Source organism: Neopelma chrysocephalum, unplaced genomic scaffold, assembly GCF_003984885.1.
Source record: "Neopelma chrysocephalum unplaced genomic scaffold, ASM398488v2 Primary Assembly neopelma1_68b, whole genome shotgun sequence".
Lineage (NCBI taxonomy): Eukaryota > Metazoa > Chordata > Aves > Passeriformes > Pipridae > Neopelma > Neopelma chrysocephalum.
The window spans coordinates 1592323-1613764 of record NW_020897728.1 but is presented as its reverse complement, the minus strand read 5'-3'; the positions used below and the strand labels follow the sequence as shown (position 1 = coordinate 1613764).

The 21442-nt window shown below is 50.3% G+C and overlaps 2 protein-coding genes and 1 long non-coding RNA gene across 6 annotated transcripts; 2 read left to right on the top strand and 1 right to left on the bottom strand.

The window, feature by feature from the left end:
* The first annotated feature begins 1978 nt into the window (after positions 1–1978).
* Positions 1979–3594, top strand: LOC113968631. The gene is made up of 4 exons (XR_003534582.1): positions 1979–2012; positions 2413–2508; positions 2994–3040; positions 3337–3594. It is a non-coding gene; the product is annotated as an uncharacterized LOC113968631 (long non-coding RNA).
* A 3469-nt stretch (positions 3595–7063) lies between these two features.
* CIAPIN1 (cytokine induced apoptosis inhibitor 1) lies at positions 7064–13791 on the bottom strand. 2 transcript variants are annotated; one of them, XM_027685359.1, is made up of 9 exons: positions 13693–13791; positions 11496–11681; positions 11044–11196; positions 10440–10516; positions 10033–10201; positions 9756–9829; positions 9314–9429; positions 8727–8796; positions 7064–8316 (listed from the first exon to the last, which is right to left on the bottom strand). In XM_027685359.1, exons 2-9 carry the CDS (start codon positions 11650–11652, stop codon positions 8206–8208), a joined length of 927 nt encoding a protein of 308 aa, XP_027541160.1. In that variant the 5' UTR covers positions 11653–11681; positions 13693–13791; the 3' UTR covers positions 7064–8205. The 2 variants fall into 2 exon arrangements, with proteins under 2 accessions (XP_027541160.1, XP_027541161.1); XM_027685360.1 differs by lacking the exon at positions 13693–13791 and adding an exon at positions 11974–12086.
* Positions 11609–21440, top strand: COQ9 (coenzyme Q9). Of its 3 annotated transcripts, none has more exons than XM_027685353.1 (9): positions 11609–11723; positions 14540–14711; positions 15311–15446; positions 15791–15933; positions 16196–16280; positions 17467–17571; positions 19436–19591; positions 19983–20036; positions 21348–21440. In XM_027685353.1, the coding sequence occupies exons 1-9, from the start codon at positions 11612–11614 to the stop codon at positions 21381–21383; spliced, it is 999 nt and encodes a 332-aa protein (XP_027541154.1). In that variant the 5' UTR covers positions 11609–11611; the 3' UTR covers positions 21384–21440. The 3 variants fall into 3 exon arrangements, with proteins under 3 accessions (XP_027541154.1, XP_027541156.1, XP_027541155.1); XM_027685355.1 differs by lacking the exon at positions 11609–11723 and adding an exon at positions 13548–13572; XM_027685354.1 differs by lacking the exon at positions 11609–11723 and adding an exon at positions 13767–13839.
* The last annotated feature ends 2 nt before the right edge of the window (positions 21441–21442 follow it).

The following is a 21442-nucleotide window of genomic DNA, read 5'->3' as shown; positions in this document are numbered from 1 at the left end:
AACATTGTGATCAAGCCCATCCCTGTGTTGAATTGGTTGGCTGGGGGCTGGCAGGGTGTGTGGGTCCCCCCCACCTGAGCTCAGCAAGAACACCAGATGGGTGTGGACATCACCCCGTGTCCCCCTGTGATGGCAGCACTGCCTCCTCCAAGGGCTGCATTTCCTGGTGTAAAACAAAACAGACTTGGTGGTGCTGTAGGAAACTGGGGAAGCCGTTTTTCCCCTCACCTGCCCGTGCCATCAGCAGAGAGCTGCTGGGCTGGGCCCTGGAGCACTGGTAAAGGGCCAGCAGCAGTTCCTGGATACATTACTCGGGGCTCAGGGCCAAGGGTATGTGGTCAGGATGAAACCGGAGGAGGAATCAAGCAGAGTGAAGATAAGAATTCGGCTGAAGCAAGAGAAGGGGAAGAGAGGGGAAGCCTGTGAGCACAGAGAGAACTGTCTGGCTGAGTGTGAGGAGGGGAGCTCCCAGCAGGGCTTCAGCTCATCTCAGCTGAGCAGGGACCCTCAAGCTGCAGGAGAGACGGGAACCTCCCGGCCGATCCCACCAGGCACCCAGCATCATCACCACGAGGCTGTTGGGAATCATGGAGATCCAGCTGACCAGTGGCTTTCTGTCCTTGCTGTTCCTCATCTGGCTGCCAACTGGTGAGTCCCCCTGTGAGAACACTAAGAACATGTCCAAGAACAGACGTTCTGAACAGAGCAAGGGTAGTAAGGGACAGAAATCCACTAAGACCCACAGGAGCAGAGAGAAAGGGCTGAAGAAGAGAGAGAGAAGAGAGGTGAAAGAGGGATGACTGCTGAGGTGTGAAGTGACTTCAGCTCAGAGTTTCAGGAGTGATTCTGAAGTACTCCAGAGTGAGCATTAGGGGATGGGATGAAGCCAGAGAGGCTGCAGGGATCTACCTACTATATTTTCTTTGCTTCTCTCGGACTGACAATTCCCCACAGCCAACACCCCAGTCCCACCTCACACTCCATGAAATGGTGGAGCCCAAGCCTGTGGCACTTCTTGCTTGGGTGCCAGAAGACCCTTCCACCTAGGTGTCTTTTCCCTCATTCTCCTGTTGTTAATCCTTCCTGAGACAGAGAGAAGCTTGTGCACTGCACAGCATCCAGTGGCACTAATCAACCTGCAACATTTCGATGTTCAGTGAGGAAGGGTTAGCAGGCAGATATGGAAGACAGCATCAGCTGCTGGAGGAAAGGACAGTCACTTCACTGTGTCTTTCACGAGCAATACGTGCCAGTGGTATATGACCCTGCAAAACTGTATATGTGACTTGTATTTCAGTTATCACTTTTTTTCTGTTTCCTCCAGGGACAGTCAGCCAGACAGAAAAGTCAGACATCAGGCAGTGTAAGCTTGAAATTTGGTCAAAGAATGTCACGGTACATGTGGAGTGGTACCAACCTAAAGGCCTGGAGTCGTGGAATCAAACCAACACCACGGCTCCGGGAGAAAACTGTACAAATCTCAGCCCCTGCATGAGTGAACTCCACTTCGGAAGCTGTGACTTTAACATCTCCATCACAAGAATAAACTCAACAGATGCTGGAAACAGCGCACAGGAGGCAGTTCCCAGTAAGTGGCAGTGGGTCTGTTTTCTTGGGGGTGATGAGTGGGCAGAGAAGGAGGCTACGACCAGCGCTCCCCTGGTTCCCCCATGCACCATTTCCCCTGAAAGCATCCTGGGAACTGGAAGGGCCAGCCCAGCCCAGCCCTTTTGGCAGATGCATCTCACCATGGAGCTGCTGGGCCATTTGTTCCTTGAAATAGGACCTGTCATATCCTCCAGCTGCAGCACATCAGCTGAGTGCTGAGGTGGCTGGAGCTGCAGGGGCAAGAGCGGGACAGTTGGGGCTGTGGGTCCAGGTTCCTGCCCCAAAGCAGGGCATGGTGCAGGGTGTTCTCTGCCTCTGGACAGTCTCTCACTTGTGTTTCTATCTTTCAGGGTGTTGCCCTCCAGGACTTCAGACCAATGTCACAGAGGAGAAGATCTGGACAGGTGTGTCCTCACAACCCCGGGGCTGCAAGATTGAGGGGCAGGAGGAGTCTTCAGGGAAAAAGAAGGAGGGGTAGTAAGGGGGAAAACATCCTGATGTTTTCCCATGAGTGGGTGGGAGCCACTGCCAAACCTGGGTAGGCACCAGTGGATCAGAGGTTGTGACCCTGGGAAGGGGTTCTGATGCTCTGTCCACCCCCTGTCTGAGTTCCGATGAGATTTGCAGACTGTTCCCTGCAGGATTTTGTCAGTACCCCGGGGCTGTGGGGGCTGTGGGTGGTTCAGGGTTGGGAAGCCCAGGTTTGGAAAAGAACCACCCCCGTGAAGGAGGCGATGGCAGCGTGTGTGTCCCTGCACAGTGGGATGGTGGCTCACGAGTGCCTCTGTGGTGTTGTGTGTGCAGGACTCTTGTGCATCTTCTTTGGCTTAGCTGTGGGGACACTCATCTGCACACCCATCCTTGGCTTGCTGCTGTGGCAGTGCAGAAGGAACAGAACAGGTAAGGCTGGTTGGCAGCTCCTCCTCATCTACTGCTCTGGACAAATCCAGGCTTGGGGGATGTCCATCTTCAACATCCTGCTGCTCCTGCTTGCTCAGTGTTCCCTTCACAAGTCTGTCCTCCTGGACAAGCTGTCCTGGCGTGGGGAGAAGGTTCAGCCCCTCCCTCCCTTCTGGCCAGTTGCTGGTGGGAGCTCAGCTATGGCACAGGCTGTGGTGTGAGACAGCTCTTGCATATCACCACATTTTAGAAGTGTCCAGCTCAGAACTCTTCTCCAGCCCCTCCAAGGGCTTTTAACCCCTTTCCAGCCTCTCCTGCCCCTTGGTCATCTTCTGAGCCAGACAGCTCAGACAGCCTCATCCTCTACTACATCAAAAGCAGAATCAGTGCAAATGTCTGCTTAGTTTTTTCCTTATTTTCTTCATTTAAAATAAATATCATTGTCATTATTTTAACTGCTATTTAAACTATGTTTTGTTTTTCAGGAAAAATCACAAGTAGGAAAGTGGCAGAAGTGGATCAGCTCAGCAGGGTAAGCTAGAGGGGCTTTGCACATATCACTTCTTCCTCCCTGTCAATAAAAGCACTGGCTGTTGAATACCCACTTAAAGGATTTCAGAGTAAAATCAGCTTTGCTTTCTCAAAACATGGTCCTAAACACTTATTAATTCCTGTTAAATAGGGGCTTATGAGTGTCTGAATAGGTGGCACTTCAGAGCAAGCTGGATAATGCCTGGGCAGTGCAAATAGTTGTGCCAGTGGAAAAACATTATCAGGGGAAACACAGAAGGGAAAGCCAAGGCTCTACTCATTGCTCTCTCCCTGCAGGAAGCCCCGGTGACAGGGACTGAGGACCTGACCTATGCCAACCTGCAGTTTGAAAAGGAGACAAATCCTGCCTCCTCCAGCATCATTTACACGGAGATCAAGCCATCACAACAGAAGCAGAGTGGTGGGAATGCCAGTGCAGCCAGTGCAGCAGTGGATGTCTCCCCCAGCAGAGAGGGCAAATGAGGGAGAAGGGAGGGTGAGCAGCCTGTACATCTGTTGGGGTTGTTCTCCCCAAGTACTAGGTGTTAGCTCATACAGAAGTGCAATCTTGGTGACCAAAGCCACCTGTCTACCCCCAAGTGGCTCCACCACTGTGCTGTATGTTCCCCTGGAAGAAGCCATGTCTCCTGGCTCAGCATGACAGGACTCTTGAGCTGCTTTTCCCCTTGCCTTCTGCAGCTCCAAGCACAGCCAAGCCTCAGCAACTCTTTTCACTGTCTCCAGTCACCGACAGGCTCCTCTAACAACTTGCTCCATGTTTCAGGAAGGTCCTCGTGCACTGTGTGGCCACCATGGTCCAGGAAAAACTTGGTGTCCCCTTGGTGCTGGACATGCTGGGTGGGGTGGCCATGTCCTGGAGCAGTTTTCTGGATTTTTCTCTTGAGCAGGCACCTGCTGTGACAGGGGTTGACCTTGCTGTGGTTCACTCACTTGAAACTCAAGGGACAAATATGGAAAAGCATCACTTGCTTCATTCATAGAGGTGCATTGTGGGTGCTGCTGCCATGATCCACATGGATCTGCTTTGCTCTGGGTGTCCTCATGCATGTAGAGCTTTCCTGTACTTTGGAAAATTAAAAATTGAAAGGTGTCCTTCTGCCTGCAGAAAGGAAGCAAGATGGAGGATCTCCAGAATACCTCACTGTTCATTGTTCCTCAGGGGTTGTTTCCAAGCTATCCCTGGAGGGCCAGGGTATTTTTGGCTTAGAGCAGACACCATTCAGCTCCCACCCTATCCTCATGGAAAGGAGACCTGTTGCTTGCTCTTGGGTGGGATGTGCAGGCAGCAATCCTGCACCCTCCTGCTGGGGTGCTGGGGCAGAATTCCAACAAGGATCAGAGGGGGGTCTGTGGGCCACCTTGTGCTTGACATCTGGCTGAACATGAGCCTGCAATGTGCCCAGGTGGGCAAGAAGGCCAGCAGCATCCTGGCTTGTACCAGCAACAGCAGGGCCAGCAGGACCAGGGTAGTGGTCGTGCCCCTGTGCCTGGTGAGGCACCTCGGATCCTGTGTTCAGTTTTGGCCCCTCATGACAAGAAAAGTGCTGGAGCATGTCCAGAGAGGGGCAACAGAGCTGGGGAAGGGTCTGGAGCACAAGTCTGATGAGGAACAGCTGGAGGAGCTGGGGTTGCTTAACCAGAATATCCAGACAGTGACCCGTCACAAGCAGCCATGGTCAGCGGGCTGCAAAAGGCTCTGCATTTGCTTAACTACCTTAAAAAGAAGAGGAAGGAAAAGCATGGTCCATTGCTTCATCAGAAAAGAGTTATGAACTGATGAAGTGGAGAAAGCTGGGACAGTCATAGTGCTTCATCATTACCCCAAGGTTAGTGGGGGATCAGATCTGGGATAGTGTTCTTACCAAGGAACCAGGCAAGAAGCCATGAAATAGCCTTGGAGCAGTTACATGAGTGAGCAAGAGGTGGGGAAATGCAGCCAGGGCTCTTGAGGAACTAGTGGAGGTAATGTCTCAAGGCAGGATGGGTGGGGGCAGCATCTTTGGCCATTGGCTATTTTTAAGAAGGTGAAGCAGCTACGGCCAGAGCTGAGGGTCCAAATTTCACTTCTCAAAAGTTGCTATTACAAGGAGCTAAGCAAGTGTGTGAAGATAAAGCAGTAATAAACCCAATGCTCTCCTTGCCCCAAACACCTCTGTATGGACAGAGGGCCCTCTTGTCCCTGTGTGTGCCCAAGGCAGGTGAGTGAAACACCCACGATGGGTTTCCAAGCCAGGAGCATGGAGTGTGTCCTCACTGCCCCTCAAGATCTGCTTGCTGCAGAGGAAGCCTGACACAGGCAGAGAAACAAAAGTAAAAGTCAGGGGAGAGGCTTGGCCTCCACTGTGCTCCCTGCCTGCTGGAAAAACAGCAGGAATCCACAAGGGAAAGAACAGGGATATGACTGGGTCAAGGTGTGAAAAGCCGGCAAAGGGGAAAAATACAAGACAAGGAGCAGAAGAGGAGGAATGGGAAAGGATGGGGATGCGTGAGGAGGACTGCAGTATATTTGGATGGCACAAAAAAGATGAGAGAGGCCAGGACAGAAGAGAAGAAAACATAAGAGAATTAGGGAAAGAATAACAGAAAGAGAGAGCTGAAAGGAAACAGAGCAGGGAAAGAGGAGAGAAAAGATTAGTCAGAAGAAGAGGAAGACACTGGCTCAGGCTGAGGAAGGCACTGACCTCTGTCTTGTAGGAGAAACAACAGGGAGGATGAGGCTGCCAATGAGCCAGTGAGGGACGTGACTTACAACCACCAAAAAGGGGATGAGCAGATGCTTATCTTTGCAGTGCCATAAACCACTGCCTGAGGCAGTGGTATAGAGGGAATGTGCAGAGAAGGGATGATGCAATACCCCAAAAGAAATAAAGCCACCAAGCTCACTCGGTGCCACAGAGCAGGGGGGTTTCAGTCCCACCTGCTCTCAGCAGCCTCGTTTGAGATGTGAGGTCAGTCCTGAACTCCCCACAGGCCGTAGCTGGCACTGTGTGTCCAACCCAGGTCACCTGCAGAGAGGGTGGCTTTGGCTGCCTGGAGCACGGAGTTCAGAGGAACGAGGAGCAGGTCACACACTGGGAGAAAAATCAGGGAAGCTTCACTGCAAATGGCCGAAGCTGCAGATTAAACTCTGCTGCAGGGTGTGTTTACAGTATCTGCTGAGACCCCCTAGGGAAGGGGGCTAAAAGGGTAAATTCTCCTTGAAACCAGCGTGACAGGATCATACTCCCACCCAGCACATGCTCCACTGCCACACTTGTCACCCTTGGAGGGCCTCTGGCACAGCAAGAGCAAGTAAAGCTATTTAAAGAGAACAAGATTATACAGCCTTAACCATCACTGACTGAACTCAGCAGTAGCTGAAAGTGCTTCCAGCTTGTTGGAATTCCAGTTGAGTGAATCAGTGTGAAACAAAAGCTTCTGCTGCTGCTTCCTGCCTCTCTTATCTTATTTACTTCTGAAAGGAAAGCCTAGTTCAGATTAAGGGCTGCCTTTATCAGGGACCTTTCATGTGAAGACACAGTCATCTGATCTCTGATCTTCCTCTTCCAGTGAGACTAAGAAAAGGCAATAAAATCCCCAAAAGCCATAAGTGAGCAGAGGCTTTTGCCCATTTCCTTACATCACAAGATAGGAACAATAAGTTGTTTGGACAGGTGGTTTATCACAAGAGTCCTTGGGAGCTGTTCTTGCTGATGACAGAGGCAGGGACTGGGGAGGAGAGTGAGGAAGGGGTCTGGAAAAGCTGTGCTCTGGCATGAAGGGGCTTCAGTACCAGCAGTGACAGTCTGGGGTGGTGCAAGTGTGAGTCCTAGAGCAACATCTGAATGGTCAGAAAGGAAAGTTTTAACAGTTTTCCTTAACATCCTGTTCTTTCCATTACGTATCACGTATTCAAGTCAAGTTTTCAAAGGAACAATTTATGGAGAACTCCAAGATGAAACCCAACATTTCAACAGTTCCAGAAATCACTGAGAGGCTGACTAGGAGAGACATAGTTAGAATGCCACTAATACCAGCCTTAAAACAAAGGCTTTACTATTGGTCACTTTTATTTCAAGAACAGAACAGCCTTTCATCCCAGCCCCCTCCGTGAGTTTAGTGAGTAACTCAGGTAGCACACAACAAGCAGTCACATCCTGAAGAGCAAGAGCTCCAAACAAAGCAATCCTCACTGAGACACTGGATGTGGGTTTTCCTCCTCTCCCACCCTGGGTGAGAAGAAAGCCCCGTACAAAACGTGAACAGCTCCACCATCCTGTGGGACACTTCACTAACTTCTTACACAAATAAATAGTATCTCATGGAGAGGGAGCAGATGGCGACCACAGATCATCTAGAAATTAAGTTATTGCTATGTTCTTATGTATTGGACACTGCAGGTAACTCATTTGGTAACCACCAAGAGAGGTGACAGTCTCAGACTGCCCTTGTGTTATCAGTGAAAGCTGTGGGAGGACAAGAAAGATCGTGTTTCATCAGCTCCCTGCCACAAGGGCAGGAGTTTTCTAGGTGGGACTAAATCTTTGTCATTTTGCTGTAAACAGGTGGGGGCAGGGACTCCCAAAACACTTGGAAATTCATCATGCCTGCCAGACTTTACCAAGAAGATCACACACACACTTCTCAGAGTACATACTGCTAAGTATAATCCCGGCTCCTGACTTGCAACAGGAGCTGCTGAGCCACCCTCACGAGGTAAGGGGCTGCAGGTTTAAATTTCAAAGAGAGCAGGAGCCCAGTGTAACCCCGGGGAGCTGAGCCAGAGCTGCTGCATCACCAGGGAAAATCAGGGCAAATTAGAGCTATACAACACGTGCATTGGGAAATCCGGGTCCTGCCACAGGCACACAAGGACAACCTGACACTTGATTCTGCTTCCCTCTGCTGGCGGGACACGCTGTGACGGCCAGGATGAGAGCAGCTAAACCAAGGTGTAACATGAAGTCTGGTACGTGACTTGTCAGGTAGCCCAAGGCTGGTTACAAGTGATGAGCTCACAGCAGTGTCAGTGCCCGCAGTGCCCCTCCCCACACGGAGTATTGGCCGGAGAGCATGAGTTTGAGAGGATGAGGAGGACTGCAGGAAGAACCTCAGAGTAATGGAAAGGCAGCAGAGTCCTTTGCAGGACATCCAGAGATGTCTTTGTTAAGCATCATGCAGCTGGTTCTCTTTCAGGACAATCTTCTCCCCGGGCTTGAAGGCAGGCATCCCCAGGTAAGGGCAGCTGGCACAGCGGAATGCATCCCCCAGATAGCACTGGAAAGGGAAAGAAAAGCACTGTTTGTAATCAGGGGCACTTTCAGGTCTCTTCCCCTGTGGTACCATTCCTCTAGCTCAAGAGATGAATATGATCCTTTGAGCATTGATCAGCACAGAGACCACTTCCCTTCTGCCCTCTCCTCAACACGACTGGTTGGCAGAGCTGTGCAGGGCACTGGGCTCACATGGAAGAAGCTGAGTCTCCGCCCCACCCAGGCTGGGGCAGCCCATGACCACCATGAGGGCCCTGTGGGCTCCCACAAAGAGATCCTCAAGCTCTGCAGAAGCTGCACAGGCAGCGTTTGGAAGCAGTGAGCCAGCTCAGGCAGCAGTCACCAGAGAACACAATTCTTACACAGAGATCACGTACTGCAAACCACAGTGTAGGGACAAAAACCACTACTTACATTTCCACAGGCAGATTTGGGCTGTGAGCTCTTCTTCTCCTGTTCCAGTTCTTCAGCCAAGCCACACGTGCTGTAGAAAAATAGAGAAGTCACCTGTATCTTTCTGCTTAAAGGTCACGAGTCATCAACACTTGTTCCAGCCCTGCTCACACGCGACAGCCCTCGCTCTGTCACACCACAGCTGACTCTGGGACTCACGCTCCTCACTTTGTTCTTCAACACCACAGTTTGTACAGCAAGTGTTGAAATGCTCCTCAAGTTGAAACTGAGTGGGAAATGACACTACAGCACTTGCTATGTGCTATTTCTGCTTGAAATCTTAGAAACTAGGGTTTCAGTCAAGCTGCACAAAGTTGTGGCCACCTTGTAGACGGCTGTTGATCATCGTGGTAATTTGTAGCAGTCACTGGTCAATCCTCATTGTATTGGGATTTACATTCCAATAATTAAGATACGAAAGGACATGAACCAAGAGAATTAGGCTCTGAAGAACAGCAAACTGCCTACAATCTTTTTAAAATCCCTCCAACTGTATAGGTTTAATGCTGCATTAAAAGGTTCACTGATACGCTAATTCCAGCACTGACCAGTTCTTGCAGGCTTTCTTTTTGCCCATTTCTTTGCAGGATGGAGCTCTGAGGGATGATGGATCTGGCTTTTTCAAATCCTCTGAATCCAAGAGCTCATCAGAGTCCAAAAGATCCTGAAAACACACCATGGGAGACAACATGCAGGAAATGGATTTGTCAGTAGGGAATGACACTGCTGAGTTAGGTTCAAAGAAATGGTGCTATCTGTACACTGGCATTAAAGTGCTGCAGGTGTGCCCTCCTATCCCTGTCTCCTCTCTGACCTCATCACACCACTGGGCTCTTCAGACCCCACAGAGTAGATGAGATAATTTGCCTTAGGGAGGTTTTTCTACCTCTGAAGTTGTAAAGCTTCCCAAGAGGCATGACTGAAACTATTTTAGAACAGGAAAGAAGAGAGAAGGAACAACAGCAAAGCCTCACAAACAAAACCAGATACCATCTCTTCATCATTCATATCATTGGCAGAGAGTGTCCACAGCTTGGCAGCGGCTGGGTCCACAGAGGGTTTTCCTGGAGCCAAAACAAAGGAAGAAATAGCAGTTATTCCAGCCTTTGCCCCATCTACTCCCAACAGAGTTCAAGCAACTTTTGAAAGCCCCACTTCACAGGTTTTTATTCTAGCACTCCCTAGCTGGGAACTGTTTCCCTGTTCCAAGGGATGCCTGTCACTGAGAGCCAGGCAATCCAGACATTTAGCAAGCACCACTCCTTACCTGAAGGACCAGATTTCTTGGCAAAGGAAAGTTTGAGCTGACTGGAGGATCCCACTTCAAAATTAGGCTTCCTGCCTTCTATCTGAATAATTAGAAGGTCATTGCCTTGGTAACCCAGATGCTCTCGGACTGACTGGGCCTCCTCCGGGGTCAGTGCTTCCTTTTGCAGCTGCAATGTAAGACTGGAGGTTAACCTCATGCAGAACCCTGTATTTTAGCACCCAGTCCAGCATTCCAGTGAACAGACAATCGATATTTTCAATCCTGAAGAAAAACACTACTCTTGCAGCAACCAAAGGTTGTGCCAGGCAGTGTCCATGCACATTTACAGCAAACCAGGGTAGCCAAACACCTCACCCCAGGTAACTGCCCAAGGGCAGTGCTGGAAGTGGTCAGTACATACGTACCTCCTTCACTTCCACCAAGCCAGAGAGAGTCAGAGCTGTGAGGAGCTTGGCTGCTGTCTTGATTTTGCCATTGTTTCCTGAAAGACACAAAAAGCAGAGAGTAGGAGGAGGGAGTAGAAGGAGGGAAGAACCACAATAAAGGTCACCAAGAAACTTGGAAGAGCAAGAGCTTTAGAGGGAAGTACTCAAGCCAAACCTCTGCTTTAAAATTGTGCCCTTCCTGGCTTCTAACCTTTTCTGGATAACTATTTCTCAACTGGCTTCTGGGGCAGCCACCCTCAGCATTTGTCACCTGTACTTAGAACCACTTCAGAAGCTCCTCAGAAACACAACATCTGCAACTATTTAACATTGCACTCTGAGAAGAAGACCAGTGTCCATTGAGCTTTTCAATGTAGTTTAGGAACAAGCCTATCCAGCATTTTTGATAGAAGCAGTGACTGCAAACATCCCTGATGAGTACCTGCTTAAGCACAGGGTAAAACCCTCGCTATTTGGGTTACTGTGTCAGGAGAATGAAAATCTCTGAATGTCGGTCGGGGTTCCATTTCAGCCTAATCCTCTCAAGAACTGCTGTGCTGCCACGGAAGCAAGATTCTCTCACCTGATTCCGTAACCACTGGTTCTTTCAGGAGGACACGGCCCCCTGGCTTAAGTATCCGAGCTACTTCTGCCAGCAGCTCCACGCTGTGCTGCGCTGCGCTGCCTGGGACCACGCCAGAGAGGATCACATCAAAGCTGGACTCCCTGTGAGCCGCTGGGAAGAAACAGGAAGATGGTACAATTTTTCACACGTACACGCACAGCTTAATACAGCAGTTCCACCTCCCTCATCTCTCATGCTTGCATACAACAGCAATATCTGATTAAAGACACCAGTCACAGAAGCACAGCCAGGGTGTATCACTTCCCTGGCTGTACTGCCCAGGGTGAGGGTCAGCAGCAGGTGCTGCCATTGTTCTGAGTGCTGACTCCCGAAGCGGGAAGGTGTCAGCTCACACGTCGGCAGCACCCTTCCGTTTAAACAAAGCAGTGAAAAATTAAGCCCATTCTTACACTGAGAGAGCTGGTTAACGTTTTCCACAGAGACACGACTATCAGCTCCCACCAGCGCCTGAATTTTATCCACCAAATCCTTCAGGGCTTCAACGGGCGAGGAGCTGTCCCAGACGATGGCCACGCGCTGGCCCGGAGTGACCCCGTACTCCCCCATTTCGGCGGCAGCAGCAAAACTGGCAGTGGCTGAGAGAGGAACGGGTCAAGGAAGAGAGAGAGAGAGGAAGGGTAAGTGCCAAGCACAGCAGGAACCTCTGTGGACTGTGACTTCATCACAGAGCGTCAAGTTGTTTTCATAAATGGGGATAGTTTTCTTGAGATGGGCAGCACAAAGTTCCCACAAGCTGAGCTTTAACAGGACATGAAGGAAGAGCTATACTTAATAGCATAATTCAGTTTCCCTCCAGTTCAGGGACTAGTTTTGCTGGGAGACTGCAAATCATGCTTAAAAATCCCCAACAAAACAACAAAAGCTTACCTGCTTTCCTTAGATATTTGAATAAGCCAAAAACAGGATTTCTGGATTTCTAGATTAGTGACAGCTATTTGACATTAAACACTGCCTTGTCTCTCCTACTCCGGACATGTCCGAGCAGAATTTGCTCTCACAGTGCATGAGAGGGAAAAAAAAGTAACTTTTGGCATTCCCAGCATTCCAGATTGAGGCTCTCCCACTGCTATGATTGGTGGCACTGGGTGAGCAAGTCACAGGGAGGCAGGAGGGGAACAGAACGTGCAGTGAAGTGACAGTTTCGAGAAATCAGTCTCCACTAATATTTTATACAAGACTGTATTCCTGATGGAGCAATAGTATCCCATCACCACCTGTTCTCACAGCAGCACCAGCTACTGAGCCCAGTGACCTCCCCTCTTTCCTCTTTCCAACACAAACCTATTTTCTTCCTAATTTAACATGACCACAGAGAACACAGAGCGCTAGTGACCAGCATAGTTGCCTGGTGTATCTTCCATTAGCTGCAAGCCACACACTTATTTTGGGAGAGCCAGTTGTAAGCAAGGTCTTTACCAGGAATCACTACGTGACACATTCTGGGTAATGCCTTATTGCCACCACGTTGTTATGAAAACACAGCTCAGGGATATGCTGTACCAAATTTAAATGCAGTCAGGCGTGGAGTGGATTTTGACCCATGGTTCCTCTGGCTCTGTGTGCCGTGGACACCCCCTCTCTCCTGGGAATTGCAAACAAGTTCAGAATGGGACAACTCTGTGCCTTATCTGAGCTACTCCGGTGGGAATTCACATTAATGCAGCCGCAATGCCAACCAGGTAAGGAATGGAAGATCTTGGATGTACACTGCAGGTTATAGCACCTCCCAGGTGGCCTTGCATGTGTGACACCAGCTAAACAGCTACAACAGACAGTAACACTCATAAACGCACGTATTAATCCCATAAAAATGTCACCTTTCCCAAGAAGGCTGAAAATCCCAAAAGATACATAAGCTGTTAGGCTAAGATAAACCCAAAGTTTACCTGTTAGGCTAAGATAAAACCCTTCCTCTCTGAACAGCAGGTTGTGACCTTTCAAGATCAGTCAGAGCCCAGACTGCACCAAGAGCAACCCCAGCTTCAGCCAACAGCTCCCCGAGATGCAGGAGGAGGCCAAGGGCTGGATCCGTGTGCTGGGGGTGAGGAGGGGCCCTTATCTACACGTCACACGCATTTAACAGTTCCTGAGAAACAGGGCAAGGGAAGGGGTTAAACAATACGGGGGGTTCAACAGATCAGAGAGCTGCAGTGTTGGAAGGGGGTGAGCGCGAAGGTCCCTTCCAACCCAAACCATTCCAGGGTTCTAGAGCACATCAGGACTAAACTCGAGCCTCCCGACGCGCTCCAGCGGCCGGGAAGGATCCAGCTTCCAGCGGCCGGGAATGTTCGAGCTTCCAGCGACCGGGAACGCTCCGGCTCCCAACGGCCAGAACGCGGCCCAAAGCTGCGGGCCCTGCAGCACGTGCGCGTTTTAAACACATGTAGAACGGGGCGGAATAAACCTCTCGGTCACCGAGCGGGGACGGTTTAGAGGGAGCAGGAACAGGATACGCGATGGAATTTCGTGAAGGAATTATATATATATATATACACACATAAACACACCCACACCCCTCCGGCGAGCCCTCAGGACAGACTTTCAGGGTGACGAGAGCCCCCCCTCCCCGCTCCCCTCCGCGCTCACCTGGCCCCGCTTCGCCCCCTCGGCGCCGCTCGCCCCGTCCCGGCCTGACGCCGTCACCGTGACGTCATCGCGCCCTGCCCGCTCCCAAGATGGCGGCGGCGGGCGCGGCGCGGCGCGCGGGCTGGCGGCTGTGGCGGGGCCGCGCGGGTGAGGGACGGGGGGGGACGCGCCCGGGCCGGGGGTGGCGGTGAGGGGGGGAAGGTATGGGGGGGGGTGCGCGCTCCCGTGCCCGTGCGCGCCCCCGTGCGCCGAGGCGGGGCGGGGCAAGGTGAGGTGAAGGGCAGGAGGGCTGTGAGGGAAGCGGAGCCGGCGGCGGGGGCTGAGAGGGTGGGTTTGAAGTAGGGGGCGCGTGGTGCTGGTTTTCTTTAAGAGTGTGGGCCGCCGAACGAGTTTATTAAAAAAAAAAAACAACAACACCAAAACGTCGCAGCAGTGAAATTAAAAGCTCCTCCAGCGTGCCTTTGAGTCACATGAGAACCCTGCACAGTGTCAGCAGTTGTGTATTAGGACTGCTCATGCTCCTTCCCTATTCCTTCCTTTGAACACCTCAACCAGGGACCCAAAAGGGGAGAGGGCACGTTTGGGTGCCTGGTTTCCCGTCCGAGATTCAGAAGCTCTTTGCGATACATCCCATTCTCACTGTTCTTCCCCTCGCAAAACATTTTTGCTTTATTTTCTTCAAGTAAATGTGAGCTCAGCTGAGAGCGGCGCTTCTCGGTAGCGTAAAAAACACACCCCGAATTGTGGTTCTTTTCAGCCGTGTTCACCATAACTCTCTTCTGCGCCTTAATTTTTTGTGCTTCCTCGTGTTGGAAGGAGACACTGACTCTCCTGGTTTCCCTTTCAGTGGTCAGGTGCCAGCACTACCCACCACTCCGAGCTCTCCAGGCCTCGGCCGTGCTGAGGAGAGTCTCCGATGAGCACAAGAAGGAACCTTTCACATCTTCCTCTCAGCAGCACTTTGATACACATCCAGCTGGTCACCAGCCCGAACAGGAGCCTCAGGGCCCTCGCCCCAGGTAACTCAGCAGCTCTTCCCAGCACAGCCCTGCCGACAGTGGGATCGCAGGGCTTTGCCTTCCTGAAACTCACATCTGAAACTTGAAGACAACTCTGGAGATCCAGAGTTAAGGAGCCTCAGACTGCAGGTTTGCTGTGACAGTGCAAATTCCACTGTCCACTGTGGAGACACGATGGGACTTGATTCTAAGAGGGAACCTCTCTCGTCTGCAAAGCGCAAGTCTTTGCTTCTGGATTTTTGTGTAAATCTAAACAAAATATGAACAACATGTTGCCCATATGCCTATAACTATAAAGCCCATGTTGGAAAAACCTGTAGTGTAGCTTTTCTGTAGAGGAGGGGGATTCTGGAGCTGATTGGTCTCCATGTAGGCACCCACATTGAGCCCTCCCTTAGTTTTCTCCTCTTGCACAGCAAAGGTTTGTTAAGAATCATTTTTCTGGAAAGGGAAGGATTTTACAGGAGGAGGCCAGATTTATAATGAGCAGGTCCCAAAATGTGCTTGCAGGCAAGCGGTGGCAGCGAGTGAGTGGCAGAGTCCAGGGTGCTGGTGTTTGGTGCTGACGTTCCCCTCACTGTAACAATACCTTCTCATAGTTACACTGGCCAGGGCGGCCAGGAGTCTGAGGACTATGAGAGCGAGGAGCAGCTGCAGCGTCGAATCCTCACAGCGGCGCTGGAGTTTGTGCCTGAACATGGCTGGACTGCAGAGGCCATTGCAGAGGGAGCCAAGGTATGTGGGGAGAGAAGCAACAAACCAGTTGAAAACTGGATGGGGCTGAAGTGCAAAGACAGCCAGGCCTGCATGCTTCCCCCACATACTCTTGGGCGATGCACCAATGCTACCGGGCAGGAATGTGTCCCAGCTGCTACAGGATAACCCCTTCAGAGTTAGACTAAGGCACGATGTAGTGATCCTAAAGAGAGGAAAACACATACAGGAAGTTCTTGTTAATGCAGCATTGCTTTGTTTAAATTCATATAAAGTCTTTCACAAAATAAATACAACATTTTTCCTAGCTGGATTCTGCTTAGCAGTGTATGACCTGCTCTGTGCTTCTCCCTTCTTCCCTACAGACCCTGGGCCTCTCTGTTGCTGCTGCAGGGATGTTTCACAGTGATGGCAGTGAACTGATCCTCCACTTTGTGTCTGAGTGCAATGCCAAGCTGTCTGAGCTGCTGGAGAAGGAGCAAAAACTGGTGCAGCTGGGTGAAGCAGAGTGAGTATTGGGTATGAGCAAACATCTTCCTTGGCAGATTTTGGGAACTGGGTAGACAGACAGGCCACCTGGGATGCAGATACTTTAAGTTAAAAGTATGATTTACCCAAATAAAACCATGTTCCCAGATACAGAGTAGGAGCAAAGGTATGAAGGATATATAATACTTTGCTTATTTATTGCTGAGGCACATGGAGATTGATCTTTCAAGATCAGAATTGAGTTTAACTTGGCTCTTCTTAATTTTTTTGTCCTTATCCAGGAAGAAGCCTACAGATGAATTCCTGAGAGATGCTGTGGAAGCCAGACTGAGGATGCTGATTCCATATATTGAGAAATGGCCCCAGGTATAAAAGTAATATTAAGATTGTCTCTTTTTTGTGTGTGTATTTTAAACACCCTGTGTCTTTCAAAGTGGTCTCTCCACCAGATTAGTTCAAGGTTGTAAATTAAACCCTTGCTGGTTTCAAATTATTTGTAGCCTTCAAGAGGAGATCAACCTTGGAAGGAGGCAGTTAAAGGTGACCTTAGAACAACTGTTTCTTGCAGTTCTGGAAAGGCAAAGCTCTCTGTTGTTCACTCCACCCATCTGGCATCCCCAGGGGATAACCTGTGTCTCTGCTCAGTCCTACTTGCAGTGTCACTGCAAGTCAGGCTCCATGCAGGGTTGTTCTGGCTGCACCAGTATCACCTGACACCTGGGAATGCAGAACTGCTTTGCTGCAGAAACTGCCCTTCTGGTGTGTGGCTGACAAACCCTGGGCAGCCTGAGGGTAGGGCTGTGAACTGAGAGGGCTCTATGCTTCAAAATTCAGATTTAACTCTCAAGCCATTCTTCCCGGGGTGGGAAGGGAATTGAATTGTGGACACAGTAACAAGAGAAGAGTTCCCAACCTTGGGCTGCAAGGATTGCTGCAAGGTCAGCCTCTGTCCAGAACCACTGCTGGCCTCTGGGCAGCTGAATGCAGCACTCCATGCAAAGAGAGAGGGCACAAATTTCATGTTCTTCTTCCAGATTAGCATAACTTGCCTTGTGAAGGAGTGTGGGTGGTTTGTGACTCTCCTGGCATTGTGTGATTACGTTCAAAGGCTGCAGGATCCCAGCAGGGCCATTATGGCTGGCGCTGTTGTGCCCTGGGTTGCTGCTCTGAGTTCAAAGTCAAATTCGGAGAAATGAGAGAGGTGACTCCCTGCCCACAGGGGCACACAGGGTGAGTCAGCTCAGCCTGTGCCGTTTCCATGCTGGAGAGGCAGCTCAGGAGAGACAACACAGTGGTGTTTGAGCTGAGCAGGGAGCTTTGGGCTCCAGCACGGGCCTAGGCCTGAGCTCACCTGCCACACTGTGTGTTCTCTGCACATCCCACCGCTTGGAAAGCCTGGTGCTGGCTGCAAAGAGCTGGGAGGACTTGTCACTGGGACCTGGAGGCAAGGCAGCAGCAACAGGGAAAAGATAACAGAGCAGAGCACTGTTGGTCTGCTTTAATATTACATCCTTCTCTCTTGGACTCTCCCATTCGTGTGTTTCCTTCGCAGGCCCTGAGCGTCCTGTTGCTCCCACGTAACATCCCCTCCGGCCTCAGCCTCCTCACCAGCATGATCGATGATATCTGGCATTATGCTGGGGACCAGTCCACAGATGTAAGTCTTTGTGCTTTGCAGACAGGCTGGTTCTACCCCTCAGCACTTCAGCAAAAATTATGGGTTCAAGTAGGCCTGGGGCCACATCCCTCTGGAAAGGCTCTGTTTGTTGAATGGGGAAGACATTTCAGAAGCACCCAAGGTTCCTTATAAGCTACAGTCTAATTTCTAAAGAGACTAAATGCAAATTAGTGCCAGTGGGATTAGTGCAAATTAAAAGGACCTACTTTCCTAGGCTCTTAAGTGCTCTTCTTTTTCATTTTTGAAGGCACAGATTGTTGAGATTCTGAGACTAAGAAGTTGATCCAGTATTCAGTGAGCGAGCAGTGTCTCTGTCAAACAGCTCTCTTCCACCAGCAGTAGCATTTACAGACTTGACTTGAAAACCTTTAAAGAACCTACCTAAAAATACCAGTAGCTTATTAAAGCTTTCATCTTTCTGGCAGGAAATAAAAGAAAATTATAACCTTAATTAAAGCAATTAATAAATTACTTTAATTCTTATAGATGTATGAAGAGATGGAAAAAGCTAAATGAGCCATTTTAACAAACTACTTTAATAAGCTTCTTTTATCTGGGTATAAAAGAGAAGCTACTGCAGTGAAAAATAAATAAGATGACAGAAAAATTAAAGGAATGAACCAGAAGAGAACTGAAAGAACATGATTGCTTCAGGAACTGAAAGTCCCTTCTGGGTTATGAAAGTCAAATTGACATGTTGGAGCCAGTGTCTGCACTGAACTGTTCCTGAAGTGTCCTCACTGACACAGAAATTAGGAGAGGTTCTAAAGTTTGTGTTTTGTTTGCACCTTCTGACTGGTTACATGAGTTTTCTGGGGAAGCTGTGATGCTGAGCCCACTCCCTCTTTCCCAGTAAAGGGGTTTAAAGTTGCTTGCAGTGGATCCTTCTTCCCAGTGCCAGGAGCTAGGCAGAGTGTGCCCATGCCTCAGAGACCCCCTCAGGTGGGTTTTTTTTGGAGCAGGAGAAGAATCAATAGAAAGAGTTTGGTCTCAGGCACCTGATCCAGCTGCAAGTGGCAACATGCCCCATGTTTCTCCCCTTGTCAAAGCTTGCAGGTTGTGGTGCCAGCAGTGGAGCTTTCCACCCAACTGCTGTTTTTAAAATCAAGCCCCGCGTTTTCATTTTTCTGTTGCTTTGTTATCATGAATGGAACAACCAGAATTTTTTTCTAGACAACAGCAGCAAATGAAGACTCGTTTTTAACAATTTTTATATATTTCATCTGCCAGTGGCTCAAGTGCCACTGGAAAATATGAGGAGTTTGAGTTATTTTGTGCACCTTTGCATTGTGTAACCCGTTGGTGTAATGCACCTACAGCACTGCTGCCAGCACTGTGCTGATGCATTTTGTGACTCAGCAGGCAGCACTGGTATTTCAGGGACAGGACTTGGTAAAAGGTGTATTTCTCTGTGATGTCCTGCACAGTTTGTCCTCTGTTTGTTCCCTTTCTTCGTGGTTGTCTCTGGTGTGAGCTGCAGCCCAAGTTATGTACTGAGTGTGGCTGTTTCTCCTCTAATCAGGTCTGAGTTGGAGCATTGCATTGCCTGGCAGCCTGTAAAGCAAAGGTGAACTGTTACACAGTGCACACAGGCTGGACAAGGAGGACTTGCTGCCTGCTGCAGGTGCCTGCTTGCAGCCAGAGGCAGGTGGGGGGGGTTTGCTCAGCAGTTTTAGGCACTATCCATGTGATCCCTGTCCGGTGCCACTGGAGCAGCTGTTCTGATAGGGACACGTTTTAAGGGGGGAAGGAATGTGCTGTCGGTGTGTGATTTTCCTTTGCCATTCTCTTGATCTGCCTTCAGGCCACACCTTTGTCTCTCTCTCCTCTCCTGCCCTTGCAGTTTAACTGGTACACCCGCCGGGCTGTGCTCACCGGCATCTACAACACCACCGAGCTGGTGATGCTGCAGGACTCGTCCCCTGACTTCGAGGACACCTGGCGCTTCCTGGAGAACAGGGTGGCTGACGCCATGAACATGGGCAATACAGCCAGCCAGGTAACGTGAGGGGCAAGGCACACGTGCAGCATCCCCCTTCTCCCCAGGGGTATGTGCAGGCAGACCTGGCTTTTCCATCAGGCAGATCCCACAGCGGCTGAGAGAGCCCCTTGTGCTGGCAGGTGGTTGCTGTTGGTTCAACATGAATAAAAGCTTATGTGTTTTCTAGCGGAAGGACACGTAGGTGCCCTGTGTGTCAAAGTGGCCCAGTGGTTGGGAGACAGCCCAGGAAACCTCTTCCATGTGTCTTACCTCTGTCATTTGTCTGAAGTGCTGTCAGCACCTTTCTGTAGCAAATAGGTGCTTGTTGTGCACTACGTCTCTGTGTTTGGGGGCCACAAGTGCAACTGCAGAAGAAAGCAAAAGGCCCCGTTCTCCCTGTGTCTCCCAGGTACAATCCTCTGGAGAAGCTGTTGTCCAGGGCCTGATGGGAGCTGCAGTTACTGTAAGTAATGCTGAAACCAGCAGGGCTCTGAGACCAAAATTGCTCCTGTCCCCTTCCATGCTGAATGCCAGCGTGGTTTTTCCTCCCAAATCTAGGGGACAACATGACAAAGAATTGTCTTTCATAACTTAGATATGTTTAAGGATGATTTCCAGGGTAGTTTGGGAGTTAGTTCACAGTTTTGTGGTGAAGGAACTTGCAATAGAGCAGAAAGAAATTAAGTCTGAAGCTGCAGGGTGAGCTTTAGGGATGAGAGGCAGGTGATCAGAATAAATACAGCTGTTCTCCACTGCTTGTCACAAGATCTCTCCCTCTGCCAGGCCCTGTGCTGGAGATTGTAACGGAGGGTTCGTGCCCCCATGGACACTTGGGAGGTGGCACCTGTCCCTGAGCCAGAGCAGGGCGACTTCCTCAAGCTGTTTCAGTTGACCTCAGTGTCCTTCCAAGAATTCATTCACTTCTTGGTAATGTCCTGGACTGCTTTGTGTCCATGCAGAGGGAGCTGCGCTTCCTCTGGGATACAAAACTGCCCTTTGTGTACCCAGGAGTGACTTTTCAAGGGCTTCAGGGCCTTGCTGTGATTCTGGTTTTGGACAACTCCCATTGCATTTAGCAACAAAGTGATTTCCTTGCTATCAGAAATACATTTTCCTTGTATCAGGACAAGACAAACAGGCTGGAACATAAATTAGAAATAATTTTTACTGATGAAGCAGTTCTCAAGATTCTCTCCCACCTCCTTCCCCCTGCAGTTATGGTGGAATTTAGTGTCTCTCAGCCTCTCTCATCTTTTCACACGTGCATAATCCAAAAGGGCCCTTTGCTAAAAAAATCCCCGTGCTCTGTTTGTGCTCTTTAGTCTGTCCCTGCAGTAGATCCACTGCACAGATAAACAGGAGGAACTGGATGGATTCTGAAGGGGTTGGGTTGTAGCCAGGTGTTTTAGAATAGAATCATCTCAACACATTAGGGGGAAAGAAATCTTGACCCTCCCATGTCCAGGGGTGCTGTGCAGGTGTCACCAGTGTGTCACTGTACAGGTGTCCTGAGCTCTCCAGGTCTCTGCAAAACGGACGGGAGAGCTGAAGGCCCCAAAAGCTTAAATTCACCCTCAGGGTCTGTGTGGCCGCAGGAACAAAACCAAGCTGAAACTTGGAGAGCAGGTACCAGTCAGAGGGGTGGCTGTAGGTGGATCCAGGAACATCGTTCACCCCCTCCCGGCCCCTGGCCCTCGCCCCCACACCTCAGCTCCCAGCACACGGCAGCTGCTCCGGGACACCGACACTAAACCCGCTCTCGCTGTGCCCGCAGATCAGGAACCTGGCGGGGCTGAACCAGCGCCGGTGAGGCGGGAGCGGCGGCGAGCGGCCCTTTCCCCGGCACCAATAAACTCGTACTCTGTCTGG